This window comes from Cebidichthys violaceus, unplaced genomic scaffold (genome assembly GCF_023349555.1).
Source record: "Cebidichthys violaceus isolate CVI_PGR_0920_01 unplaced genomic scaffold, fCebVio1.0.p SCAF_13, whole genome shotgun sequence".
NCBI lineage: Eukaryota > Metazoa > Chordata > Actinopteri > Perciformes > Stichaeidae > Cebidichthys > Cebidichthys violaceus.
This window is the reverse complement of record NW_027176296.1, coordinates 3398248-3412872: the sequence shown is the minus strand read 5'-3', so window position 1 is coordinate 3412872 and position 14625 is coordinate 3398248. Positions and strand designations below refer to the sequence as shown.

The 14625-nt window shown below is 38.2% G+C and overlaps 2 protein-coding genes across 4 annotated transcripts in view; both read left to right on the top strand.

Annotated features, from left to right (window-relative positions):
• The first annotated feature begins 94 nt into the window (after positions 1-94).
• On the top strand, positions 95-3404 carry ndufb5 (NADH:ubiquinone oxidoreductase subunit B5). Its single transcript, XM_068707400.1, has 6 exons — positions 95-233; positions 917-999; positions 1588-1654; positions 1810-1871; positions 1986-2092; positions 3186-3404. Exons 1-6 carry the CDS (start codon positions 116-118, stop codon positions 3304-3306), a joined length of 558 nt encoding a protein of 185 aa, XP_068563501.1. The 5' UTR covers positions 95-115; the 3' UTR covers positions 3307-3404.
• A 1267-nt stretch (positions 3405-4671) lies between these two features.
• The window catches only part of usp13 (ubiquitin specific peptidase 13), a 31949-nt gene continuing 21995 nt past the window's right edge, over positions 4672-14625 (top strand). For all 3 annotated transcript variants that reach the window (XM_068707399.1, XM_068707398.1, XM_068707397.1), the window contains exons 1-5: positions 4672-5021; positions 7184-7309; positions 10018-10078; positions 13106-13227; positions 14430-14572. In XM_068707399.1, the coding sequence (XP_068563500.1) occupies positions 4761-5021; positions 7184-7309; positions 10018-10078; positions 13106-13227; positions 14430-14572 (713 nt within the window). In that variant the 5' untranslated portion in view covers positions 4672-4760. The remainder of the gene's footprint in view (positions 5022-7183; positions 7310-10017; positions 10079-13105; positions 13228-14429; positions 14573-14625) is intronic.

The following is a 14625-nucleotide window of genomic DNA, read 5'->3' as shown; positions in this document are numbered from 1 at the left end:
ATTTAATTAGAATACAAATCTACCTATCTGCCCTCATTAAAGATGGCGGTTTCCGCTTCAGTCTGTCATCAACCAATTAGAGCTCGTGTTGTTGAACTGCCGTCCCTTTGTAGAGATGGTGGGCATGAGTGTTCTCAGGTCTGCCGCTGCTTTTGCAGCCAGACTGAGTCCTCTGAAATCTGGAAATAATGCGGCAAATTTACTCTCTCGAGCAGTCCCGCGGACAGATAAAGGTAAGAGACGCCCTGGATCCTTAAAGAGTACGAAGGTGCCCCTAAAGGTGGCTGTCTCTTCTTATGACCTTGTGCCGAGGCTTGTTAGCTTGCTAGCTTGCTAATATTAGTAACTTTACCATTTGTCCTGCTGTCAACACAAAGTGCATAATGTTAGTAGGTTCGTAACGTTACTTTAATAGTTAAAGGTAGCTGCTCACTCTTATTTGTCAGAAGATACACGTTTTATAAATCTGGTAGTTAGTTTAATAGTTGTTTTACAGCGTTTGCATGTCAACAATATCATACAAATGTATTTGAGTTCAGAGTTTCTCTGTCGAATTTAATTGAATTAAACGCCTCATTTTTATATATATATAGTAATTTGTGGACACTGTAACACTATAAAACTCATTTGACTTAGTGGGATGCACATTCAATATTTTACCACACGAGTTTGTAAACCTTAGTAAATATCATATTTTATGTGGTCCAGTAATATTGATCATAACAGTGATTTTGTTCATATTGTTGATTTATTGACAAGAAGACACATTTTAGGAAGGATATAGTAAACACCGATTGTTTACTTTACTTAGCTACTACAGCCTAATAAGTTCATAACTTTATTACAACAACCTTATATCATGACCTCAATACTATGTCAATAAAGCTCACAACACTATCTCCTGCTTGTCTTACAGTGGCTGTTCGTTGGGGTCATGGAAAGAAAATGTTTGTCATCAAACCCACTGACTTCTACGACAGGAGATTTCTGCGCTTATTGGTGAGTACGGTAACAACATCTCATTAATTTACTGCGATCATGACAAATAATGGCCTCAATTTGGTGATTGCAATAGATGATATCGATGCCAGCAGTAGTAAGTCTTCATAAATTGCAGTGTGTTGATAACCAAGACATTTAAGTGGAGCCCTGCTGTACCTGATGACTCTTTAACCAATACTAAACGCCTCTAATGTAATGTTACACGAGTTCAGGTCCCCAATACTATTTAAAGTTGTGTTCATGAATGTATTTGCATTACTACTCAAAACTAATGTCATATTTAGATTTTACAAATGAAGATGCCCTAATCCAGAAGGACTTTTATTCCACCATTAGAATAAACTTCCACCTTTTTGTTTATTAACATTATATAAAGCCAATAGTGAGCCATGCAAACATCAAACTGGACAAAATTAAACAATTACTCTCGTGCTAGTAGTTTCTATATAGAAGTCCTATGTAATGAAATAAAAGCTATGCATAAAATGTCAACTACTTTAGCATCAAAGTAACATTTAGACAGTCTTGATTAGCTCTCATTCAGAACAACATTACACTTTTCAGTATTTCATTTTGTCTTTTCAGCAATATTACATCCTGCTCACTGGCATTCCCGTGGCTGTCATTGTCACATGTGTGAACGTCTTCGTCGGTAAGTGAAGATATGTCTTCAAGTTTTTGTGTGTGTGTGTGTGTTATTTAGACTATTGGATAATATTTGGTCATTTAAAGATGTAATTTGAGGAGTAAGTCAGAAGAAGTTGCGTGTTACCTTGAATTGAACTTTGGTGTGATTGTGTTGTGAAGGTGAAGCAGAGCTGGTTGAAGCTCCTGAGGACTACGAACCTGAGCACTGGGAGTACTACAAGGTACTTAGCTTGTTCAACTACTTGATTACTTTAACTGAAAAAAATCAATGATTGTTTATTGAGATCAAATACATTTGCAGTCATTAAAACTATTATTTTTCTCTGTCATGTCAGCACCCCATCACCAGGTGGATTGCACGGAACTTCTATGATTCCCCAGTGAAGGACTATGAAAAGATGATGGCAGCAATCCAGATAGAGAAAGAAAAGGCAGACATGAGGTGAGTTTTAGTACTGGCGTGTTATGTTGTAGCTTCTGTCCCCAAAATACTGTCACGTATGAAGGCCAGAACACAGTTGTGATACAGGGGCATAAAGACATTTCTAACTAAACAACTAGTAGTTGTTTGGTGCTATATTAATACTCTGAATATCAAACTAAGCATCTTAAAACGTCTCCAGCTGAAAAAAAAAAAGTGAGGTTAGTATCCTGAAGAAAGAAAAAAAAAAAAAGGTCTTATTTCCTTGTATTAAAGTTTATAGCAAAGACAAAAAGGTACTGGTGTTATATAGTATTACAATACTGATAGAAGTTTGTTACTTCGGAGATCACTCCGATAATTGTGTGATCATTCTTTTGACACCATTGAAGTGATTTATTTGAAGGTTTCAGATTTCTGTTAGTTAAACAGAAATCTGTTAGTTAAAGAAGTGTGTTGTCTGAATGTATATCATTGTAACAAGTGTCCAGTTGCACTGAAGCATCCAGGGAGCAGAGGGACAGTTTTGTCCCAACACAACAGGTTTCATGTTGTTTTGTCAGTAAATGTGCTTTGGCGTTGAGGAGGAAGGTGTTGAGGAAGACGTTTTGTCTGTGTGTGGCAGTTAGAGCGCCTGTCATAGTCCTTTTGTTCAGTCATAAAACTGTGATTTTTATTGTTCTAGTGTTAAATGTGTTAAAATATTTTTTTATGTAACTTGCCAAACTGAAATGGATTCTTTCCAAACATTAAGTGCATATGAATATATGATTTAGAAGGGAATATGTTTTTACATTTTTTTTTTTATCAAACACACCTCCTGTATAACACCAGATGCAAACTGCAATAGCAGAAGTATCTGTGTTTCTTTATGTTGGTCCCAAAGTCGGCCAATGGCAGTGCAGTTCTCAATGTCTGCTGCAGCAATTTCTGTGTGAAGGATGTACTGAGAAGATCAGATTTTTCTGAAGAAATATGTCTTTTTTCTTTTCTCCTGGCTTTGTGAAAAGAGAGTGAAGAGTGTTCTAGCAACAGTCTGGGATTCACAGCTCGCTCTAGTTTTCCATTTCTGAAGCATGATTTCATGAATTCACTGCCTGTTTGTCGTCAACAGACTGACGCAGCTGGAGGTGCGTCGACAGATGAGGACAAAGGGAGACGGCCCCTGGTTCCAGGTGGAGACCCTCAACAAGGAGCTGATTGACTACAGCCCCAAGTCAAACCCTGACAATTAATCCAGACGCGTCTGCCATCAGTACATCAAGCCGATCGATCTCACTGTTTGTAAATTTTTCCCCCTCTTGCGTAAATAAAGTATCTATATGGACTCTGATATTTTGTCCTCCTGTGTCTTTATTTATACTGCTATGTCCTGTCACAGTTCAACGACATGCCGTGTGGGTGAACTAGCGATTGTCTAATTCGTCCCTAGCTGTGAATACAAGTGCGAGTGCTCGGCTATCTCATGTGATAGATTGGCTACCTGTCCAGGTGGTACCCTGCCTCTTACCCAGTATGTGCAGCAATAATCTCAAACCACACTACTCTGCAAATGTTAACCAAGGGCTACAGATAATAGATGGCTACCATTACTCTCCAAGTACTTAAACAGTTATTTGGGTTTAAAATAGATCAACGGGTTGTACACATGTATATGCACATATACTTTTATATGCCAATGCATACACAGTCATGTACAAAACATGACTAAGGAATCAAACTGCAGATGCTACATATCCAAAGTGCTGCAGTGATGTTAAAATTCCAGTGAGATATTAACTCATAGACTTTATATAGTGACTTTGCTATTGTAATCATTACTGTCGCTGCTCTACAAACAATATTTAGTTATGTCTAAATACTAAATAACTTTTCTGAATTTATTTGTTTGAAAAAAATTCTGTGTTTTTAAAAGCAATTATTTAGTCATGAAAAAGGACAGAGTATTGTGAAGAGTAGCTTCTTGTAGTAATAAATTCCTAAAGATACCTATCCCTACCTGAGGGCCACCGTAGTTCTTCGATACTCTTAAAGATGGGGGGGTGAACGGAGGTATGTTGCTTGCAATCTGCGACCTCACCACTAGATGCCACTAAATCTCACTCTGTTCCATTAAACAAGGGAACTTTAGACTAAAATATGTCATCATGGGAGGTAACGCTAGCACTTACTAATCCTCAAATATTAGAACATTTTACTTTAAGAAACAATTAAAGTGTCTAAATACGTATGCTGTTGCTATATATGAATATTGTAAATGTATTGATTTATTGACTACTTATTAGCAAAATAAAAAATTATGTCTCTCTGTTTGTACAGATTTTCTACCAGATTTTCTACCAATATCGACACATGCAAATTACACACCAAGTACTTCCTGGAACTATATTATTTGTGAATCTGGTGACAATGACGCATTTTTAACTTCCGTTGACTTAACTCTCTCTTTACACGGCTCTGGGGGTAACGCGCTGTAGTAAGTGTGAGAGTCTTTATGAATCATCCTCAGAGGTGGGAGGGGCCCTTCTGGTAAAACATCCTCGTGCAGACAGCGTCACCACAGTCAACAGTAGCAATGTAATTTATACGGAGGTCAAGAAACCCCACAAAAGAAACAACATTATCCTTCATTAGCTTTACCCGACCTGCAGTAGCGACCAGCCTCCGCCCCTCTTGTCATATTATTTTTATGTTGTTTTTTTTTGTTTTTTTTACCGCGTCACATCCCCCTGGCTCGAGGAATGTAGAGACGGAGGGCTTTAAAAATAGCATCCTCTCCTCTGACAGCGCTGCTCCGGTGGCTCCGCAGCACTGTGGTGCGAGAAGCAGGAATGCGAAGATGGCTGCAGACCTCGGAGAGCTGCTGGTTCCGTACATGCCCACCGTCAGAGTGCCCAGAACGGGAGATAGGGTTTTCAAGAGCGAGTGCGCCTTTTCCTTCGACTCTCCCGTAAGTGTCCACACACACACACGCTCACACATACCGAGACACGAGCGGGTTGTTTGGGGAGGGTGAGTGTGTATCGCAGGCGGGCTGACAACACACATGTGAATCTGCTGTAATGTGTACATGCTTGCGTGTGTGTGTCGACATGGCCCCCTTCCCCGTGAACTTGAGAGAGAAAAAAATAAATAATTAAATGTTGTTTACATCTCAGGAAAGAGGGATGGAGGGGTTTCCCTTTGTGCATGGAGAGGTAGACGGTGCAGTTCAGGCCACATCACCGCTTCACCCGATAAACACACAAAGCTGACACGCCTGCCTTGAATTAATTTTTTAAAAGCTTTAACAGCCCTGTTGCAGGTGCGTTGTTGTTGTTGTGTGTGTGTGTGTGTGTGTGTGTGTGTGTGTGTGTGTGTGTGTGTGTGTGTGAAAAAGAGTTTATAGCCACCTTTTAGGTTTTTTTAAATTTTTGTATGGTAATTCCTAGTCTGTCTAAAGATGGACTTGAAGTGTTTCAGTGGTAGCTGGAAGTTTGTATTTTGATCCTATGTTTCTATCATGATTTACTCACGACAGTGAATTTAAAAGCATTTTTAAAACCTTAAATGTGCTGTTTAGCATAGTTTATAACAATCACTGTTTTGTGTACAGTTAATATGATCTTCTGTGTTTTTGTGAGTGACCATGACTTTCATGCTATCCATGGTAGTATTGTACAAATCGATATAAAGTCTGTGAGGGCCTTTAAAGTAGTATTGTAGTTTGTTTTTATGTTATTGTATCACTAGAGAGTTATTAGAAAATCATGACCCGTATTGTGACATTTTATCATTTATTTTGTCATTTTTTATTTCTTCTGTGATTGAGACAATAATGATATAGCATCAAATCATCAATATTTTGATTTATGTTATTTTTTTAAAACACATTTAAAAGTGAGAATCTACATTTAACTCGACCTTACTTGCATTAACATCCAACATAAAAAAAACATCTTTCTCGACTGAAACCGTTTTTAAAGGTGACTCAGCTGTCTGGAGTTCATCACGTTGGCCTGAAGCGGGCTGGTTTATTTTTATCCTTGCACTGTTGAAGCTCATATGTCACTCTGGGCCACTTAAACGTTTATCACAGGGGTTCATAAGGCCCACACTGATTGCAAATGTAGGTTCGTTTTGAAGAGGTATTCATGATGTATTTCGTCTCTGACAGTCCACGTGTGAAAGTGCAGGAGATTGTCTCCGTCAGAAAAAAAGTCCTGAAGGAGGTCCCACTGTATTTATCCTGCTCTTTAAAACACCTAAAAGTGAGCCACTGGTCACATGCAGACAAAATGATCATACCTTTGTATCCTGTAACAAGTTTCAGATACAGTAAGTCAACCTAGTAAGATGTGACACGTGTGGGCCTCAGCCCACAGACACTAACCAGCACTTTTATGAGGAATTAGGTTACTGTGTTTTTAACATGCAGGTTTCTCAGTGCCCCCAAATCAAAGAGCTTCTACTTGGTTAATGAAATTAATTTGTATGTAGCTGTGTGTAACAGGATTCACATATTATTTATTTGAAACAACAGTAGCAGAAAAAAATCCTATTTTTGAGACATTCTTTGGCTAAAATAATGGCTGTAAGGTGACTGTGATTCTGTGGATTTACATAAAAAAACAACAGGCTTTTCTGCAGCAGGCATTTTCTTGATTAACGTGAGAAGTTGCTGGAACAGATTTTTGACTGTTTTGAGCAAGAAAGCCTTTTTTGAAAATGTGATTGCGGAATCATTGGCACGTCTCTCTTACTTGCATTTCCACTGTGCATGTTGTGAGAAATTGTTGTAACTAATGCCAGGTAGTGTGGCATCTCAATACAAATTCAGCTTTGATGTTAAGTTTTGATTGTCACAAAAGTAATTTGCTTTTACTGATATTATTATTCTCATCCTTTCCTCTGCGAGTCAGATTAGAAAATATTTGTGTGAGGATGTATAAAAATACACTACTAGTATACAACTGAGGTACTATAAAAACCAATTCTAAGACCTAAAATATATGTAGATTAGATTTTCTGTGTAATGTTCACTTTAGTTTTCAGTGTGTTTAACGTGCTGTTGTGTTGATGGTTCTTCACCTCGTGCTGCTGTTCATTGTTACTGTTTGTTTTGGTCTGCAGGAGTCGGAGGGAGGCCTTTATGTGTGTATGAACACATTCCTGGGCTTCGGACGAGAACATGTAGAGAGACATTATCGCAAAACTGGACAGAGCGTTTACATGCACCTCAAACGACATGTCAAAGAGGTACGTTTCACACCCGCCCTGCCTTTTTGAGCCGGTACTGATTTTTAACTGGCAGTATAAAGTATCGTGGTTTACATTGTGCTTTTACACATCACATTTCCCAAGGGCTTAGCAATCATTAAAACAATAGCTCATAGAATCAGAATCAGACTCAGCTGTAGAGACATTAAGAGAGATAACATATTCCTTTATTAGTCCCACAGCGGTGAAATTTGTATTCTTATAGCAACAAAGAGGATAGAGCAACAAGAGACATTTGTAAAAAACTAAACAAGATATAATAAAAAGTAAACAGTTAAACAAAATATAAGATATAATAGTAGACAGACTGATAATATGATAGATATTAATCAACAATAGAACAGAAAGGTCAAATGCCACCACGATAAAGTGGTTACAACCAATAATATATGAGCTCAAATGTAAAACTTTGTTTCAATAATTAGGCAGATTTTTACCGGCTTCATGCAGATCTCAATTGCATAAGAGAATATTTTAAAAAGTGATCTATTTTAGTATGAAGAAACCGATTTAATGCATACTTCACAGAGTTATGCACAACTTATTATTTTCACTTTGAGTCTCAACATGGGGAAAAGTGGTATGGTGGAATTGAAAAATGATTATGCAGTATATAAACACTGGTATACAACACACTACTAATGTTTCTAAATGTATTCCACTTAATGGTGGAGGAGATATAGTTGTTGACAAATGCTATACATTACTAAACACTTAAAATGTCCTTGTAGCTGTTTACAACTACATTATAGTTGTTGTGAACCATTTATTAACTGTTATTGTATACTGCTCATGAATGCTAAACCATTGAGCTTAAACTAACGTGTTACCCATTCTTCATTTATAGAAGCACCTGAGTATTTAACCACTACTACACCACTGGTGCTATTAGTATTTTAGTGAGTAGGTCATGTCGTTAAGGATCACCGGTCTGATGCGGCAGACGTATGCAGCACTAAAAGGTGCTTTAGACAAAACACTGAGTGACCTGGATTGCTGATGTCATCATGCCGTTTGAACATCAGTGATTAAATTACATAGTGTGCGCTGCATGATGTAGGAGCTGATCATCAATATTTAATTAAAGAAAGATGAAAATCTGAACTTTGTTTGAGGCTTTTCATTGGACCTGACCGACCTTCAGACTGATGCCTGTCTGAGTCATCGTGCCTAACAATTGATATGTTTTCAGCTCTGTATCTATCCGTGCTGCCAAAATCACTTCTGTAACCTTTCACACTGTTTGTGCTCACTGTATATAGGTAACATATTTCACAGTCCCCTCTTTTCCTTATAATATCCTATCAAGTTGTCCAAAAAGAACCTGCTAATTTGGGATGAAGTATGGGAAAATTAGAGACAGTTTTCATTTGGTACTTTTCCAATTAATTAATCAAAATTGATATCCAGCAAAAACCCGGAGAGTCTGGTTCACAGCAGGTCAGCTGAACATGCAAAAATGTAAAATTGTTTGCAGGCAAGCATACAATTAGAGACCAAAGTCTCCAATAATAAATTATCAATAAATTCATATTTTCTTGGGTTTAAATAGAACGTTCTATTTAAGATATTTCTTATTTTCCCTATAATTTGTACCAATTGACATAGTGCAGTCCTAGAAACTTCCATAGAAATGACCAAGAAACCATTTTGAAGTTAAACATCCAGAAATTAAGCATTATTACCAAAAAGTTACAAAAAATGTACAGAAATTCAAAACTTCTGTAGGTTGTTACATTATATTGTAAGGCTTTTTATCATCCCTGTGTGTATAAAAAATGTAATTACCTCAACAAAGCACTTTTACTTGTTTTTTGTGTAAAATCAATGAATGTAAAATCACACATCAACCCGAACAAGCCTCTCTTTCAAAAGTTGACGGTGAACAACAAAAGCTGCTGCTGTGTTTTCTCACCGGCTCTAATTGCCCTCAGATAAGCTCTGCTTTGTAAAGAGCTGCTATTTCCATGCCTGGATCGGGCCTGAAACAGCTGCTCACATTCTGCAGGCTCCTGTGTCTGCTGTTTTTTTTCCCCCTCATGAGTCCACTTGGTCTCAAGTGTGTCAGCATTCTCTGTCTTTCTGTCTGTCTGCCACTGTGTCCTCCTCCTCCCTGCTGCTTGAACGGGAAGCAGCCATCAGAACATGAGGAGATTAATAGGAAACCTGTCCTGAGTTGTTTTGCTGCCAGCCAGTCATTTGGCAGATTCACGGTTTCAGTGGATTCACTGACAGGGTCGGTGTTTTTTAATTATTTGTGGATTGATCCATGTGTCAGACTGAACATGTTATCTATAAATCTGTTAAATATTGATACATTTATTATAATTAAAAATGATGACATACTGTACAGGCAGACAGGCCCAAACACACGATTCTTGACATCATGTAAATGTTATCTGTCTCAAGTCTCCAAATCAAACTGCAACTGAAGCAGTTTCATTTATCATTCTTTAATTTTGACCATGCCATGGAGGGGTTTTCCCTTCGCCTTGTAACCCGACCTGGCAACTGGAATATCCAGCGTCTATTTCAAAATGACAACCATCCGCACCCTCTGTCGCAGCAGAGCATAAAAGCTTTTTCCAGCATTTTACATAGTGAATCATCAAAGGTGTTAAAAGATGCTTTTATTGTGATGAGGGTTCTTTGATCCAATTTAATGTCGTCCTTCCTGTTTCCCACAGAAAGCCACAGGAGCAGCAGGAGGCGCCATCCCCAGACGAAGAAATGGAAAAGTGTTTCTAGGTAAGTTAGAGGCAGTGGTAGAGGAACGACTCAGGCCTTCACTTAAAGCACCAGTGTGTAAGATTTAGGGGGATTTATTGGCAGAAGTGAATATAATATATATAAAACTATGTTTTCATTAGTGTGTAATCTCCTGAATGTAGAATTGTTGTGTTTTTGTTAACTTAGAATGAGCCCTTCATATCTTCATAGGGGGCGGGTCCTCTTCCATGAAGTCCGCCATGTTGTATCGCCATGTTTCTACAGCAGCCCAGAACCATAGACTGTATATAAAAAGTGGACATAGTCTCCATGACGTCACTTATTGGTTTGAGTACTACTGCATCTGTAGATGTACAGAAGTGACACGAGAGGGTAGATAAGTACAACCAAACACTGAATAAGACATTTTTAGGTGACCAGAAACGTTACAATTAACTTTAATGAACTGAAAACGGCATGGTAGCGACTTGTTAGTTATAAGTCAGCCACGCCCTAAAGCATACCCTGCTTTATCATCTATTTCACTCTAAATAGGACCAGATTTTACTAAATGAACATCATGCTGTGTTGAAGAAGACTTGAAACTAGCAATTGAGACCGTAAACTCATGTTTACAATGTCTGAGGTCATAAACCAAGTGAGAAGTAGGCTTGTTTTCTCATAGACTTCTATACAATCAGACTTCTTTTTACAATCAGAAGAGAAGCCCCCTGCTGGCCAATAGAAAGAATGCAAATTTAAGTAAAATTCTTCACTTTTCACAATCTAGCACTGGCTCTAGAGCAGTGATTCTCAACTGGTGGGTTGCGACCCAAAAGTGGGTCGCGGGCCTTTGCCTAATAATGTGTAATATTATTAGTTACTGTCCACCACTGGTTAGAGGCTGGACCAAACCTGGTGTTTTAATATTAAAGTCATTTCTGTGGTCTGAAACACCTCTCTCTGCTAACAGAACCCCTCCATTACAAGCTGGTGTTATTGTTTGTTACACTGTGGTGACCCGCCAGCTGCCCCTCCAGCCGGCCTTTACCCAAAGCGTCAGATATTTCCCATGATGAGACCTGTCCTCCTGCGGTCCAAGTATAGCCCATTTATTTGTATATGTGGTTGGTAACTGTTCTAAATCAAAGCCTGGTCTACTCCTCTTCCTCCTCGGTGTGGGGGAGGGGGCGGGTTGGTCGTCGACCTCTCAGCTGCCACCACCTGTCAACCTCCCTGACACACTTCCACTGCAGCTATGACGCTGCTCGGCCAGGACCAGGTGTCTCTCACCCGCCCTCCCCCATTGCTGGCCTGGCGGGGGAGGAATTCCTTCCACTCACCCTCAATGCAATTGATGTTTCTGTGGGATCATTGTCCACCGCTTGATAGACTTACCACCCATTGCCTTTTGATGGTTGCTGTCCAATGAGGTCAACCCTCTACGTAACATCTGACTCACTCTCTCCTATAGAAATTTGTCCGGGGCAATTCTCTCTGTCGTCCATTTTGGATCTTTGATGTGACAGCGGGCATGCATGTATCCATCGTCAGCTACATACCAGGCCAGTGACCTAATCTAGCTGGTAACCACGGACATGAAGCCAGTGGGCACAATAACAATGTCAGGGATAACCTATGATCCTGTTTCTAATGAGTCATTACGCGACTTTAGGCTGGAGTGGAGAACAGACAACTCTGTATGGAGAGTGACTTAAGAGAAGAGGCTCTCTCTAGATTCCCTTTCCAACAGGTTGATGTCATTTAGATAAGAATTGAAATGATTAATAGGGATGGGACATTATAGGATTATATCGCAGGCTGCGATGAAAAACACTTGTTGATAGTGGTGAATTTCCCCTATTGGGTAATCGTGAATATCATCGTGAGTGACTTGAAGAAGCTGCCAAGCTCCCTGTCATGGTAAAGGAGTGAAAGATAGAATACAGGAATTATTATGTAAAAAAAAACAGAGATTGTTTGTTTGTTTTTCCACTGAAAAGGATGTTCCCTAAAATATAATGTGTGTCCTGTTTGTGATGCAATGACAATGTTAGTGTCTTAACAACATTTTATGTGATTCCATTAGTTTTACTACCAATAGTTTTAAGCATATTTTAATTATTATTGGGATAATATCATGAATTTTTCATATCGTCACATATCTACTCATCAATTAGCTGATTGACAGAAAATGTCGGTGAGGATGTAACGCCTCTCTTTGTTTTACTTGATAGAAAACTACAGCTGAATTTAATTATTGTCGTTATGGATTAATCTTCATTGATTCATTGTTTGGTTTAAAAATAAGGTCAGAAAATTGTGAAGAAATCCTGCAGCCCAGGATGGTGTCTTCCAATACCTTGTTTTGCACGACAAACACCCCAAAAACTAAAAAATAAATAGGAAATAGGAAATAATATAGTCAATTATCAAAATAGTTTTTTATTGCAATTTTCTTTTGATCGACAAATCAATTGATTGACTATTTGTTTCAGCTCCATAGTAACTAAATGTCTCTGGTTTTGGACTGGTGATCTTATAAAATAAGGTGTCATCTTGGGAAAGACCAAACGATTAGTCGAGAAAACATCAAGCAGATTGATCAATAAGGAAAATAAAGGTTAGCTGCAGCCCTAATTGTGATAATTTAGTCTCATAATGTAATCAATAATGAAATGAGGGTACCACAGCTGCACAGACAAATGTCAGAGATTCAAGCCGTCCTCAGTACTCCTGAGAAGTAACTCTATAAATTGCTAGTGAGAAGAGTGTCTGATAAATGGCTAAATATAGCTCTACATGAATGGTGTGTTAGCAAAAGAGTCATCAGCATCGTATGAAGTCATCCTGTCACTGTTGTTGAAAAAAAAGATGCCATAGGTGATTTTCTTGTTCGAGGTTTAATCTGTTTGCATTCACTGATCCTTAGACTGTTATGGTGTTGACTACAGAAACGACGCAGGAACATGAAAACAAAAAGAACAGACCTCGCTCTCAAGAGCAGAAAAGAAGAGAAGATAAAATAACAAAACAGTAACATAATGTTTACTTCCTCCCCTGTAGATTTAGAGCTAAACCGTGATTTTAACGGAGAGGACTATGAGTATGAAGACGAGGCCAAGCTGGTCATTTTTCCAGACCACTTCGAGATCCCCTTACCAAATATTGAGGAGTTGCCCGCTCTGGTCAGTGAGTCGGTGCTGCACGAGCTCTTGTGTGTTTTCATGCATGTAGATGGGGAGGGTGCACTCGGTGGTCACTGAACCAAACCGGTTGGTCCCTCTTGTCCTGAAGAGCCACAAAGCCTGAATCCATTCATTTGTTTGGGTTTAAGTGAGAGTTTCATGGTCACACATTTTAAACTTTGCACTCAAGAATATAATATATTTTGAGGAAGCTCAGAGTCTCCCATGTGCTTCAAATAAAACCTCTAGTAGCTGTTAGCTCACCCCAATGCTTCCTTTTGGATGGGTTTTGGTGGCAGATTTTAGTGTTTCATACTCTGCCAAGCAATGATTTTGGGAATCCGCTGGGCGCACTTAGTGTGTGTGTGTGTGTGTTGTGTGTGTGTGTGTGTGTGTGTGTGTGTGTGTGTGTATGTGTGTGTGTGTATATATATATATATATATATATATATATATATATATATATATATATATATATATATATATATATATATATATTATTTTACAGCAGCTTGAGCTTCTACAGTGAACGAGGCTGGCTTGATGTTTGCATGTCACTGGGTTTAAGTTTTCAAATTATTCTATGCGTGTATCATTTTTTTGCAACCCTTCTTGTTTTGCATGGTTTGTTTCTGCACTACACCTGTCTTCCTATGCGGGATTAATCACTTTATGTGGCACAGCTTCACAATGCCTTGCATAGATTTTGCATGTCCACTATTACCCTGTCTATAAACTGTTATTGATTACTTACGCTTAAGGTTAATTCATATAAGTTTAATGTTTCTACAGTAGTAAAACATACATTTGTACATCTGACAAATGCACTGTTAAGGAGAGAGGAAGAGGTTCTTAATTCCCTAAGCTTTCTTTTTAAGAAGACGTTTTTTTTATATATATATATATATATATATATATATATATATATATATATATATATGTGTATGTATATATGTATATATATATATATATGTATGTATATATGTGTATATATATATATATATATATATATATATATATATATATATATATATATATATATATATATATGTGTATATATATATATATATATATATATATATATATATATATATATATGTGTATATATATATATATATATATATATATATATATATATTTAACGTGAATCACATCCACTTTGAGAAGTTCATTCTGTCTCTGCCGTTCCCTGTGACGTCCAGGTGACCATCGCCTGCGATGCAGTGCTCAATGCACCATCAGCTTACAAGAAGCAGGAGCTTGAATCCTGGGAGGAGGAGATCCAGGTGTCCAGACATGCCAGAAGTCTCAGACAGCTGGATAATGGGGTCAGGATCCCACCCAGGTAGGAAGGCACCAGGCCACACTGATACACCACTGTATCATTCATACAGTGGG

Coding starts and splice junctions, on each gene's coding strand:
- ndufb5 (XM_068707400.1), top strand. CDS start 116: ATGGTGGGCATGAGTGTTCTCAGGTCTGCCGCTGCTTTTGCAGCCAGA. Junction 234..916: donor AGTCCCGCGGACAGATAAAG/GTAAGAGACGCC, acceptor CTTGTCTTACAG/TGGCTGTTCGTTGGGGTCAT. Junction 2,093..3,185: donor AAAGAAAAGGCAGACATGAG/GTGAGTTTTAGT, acceptor TGTCGTCAACAG/ACTGACGCAGCTGGAGGTGC.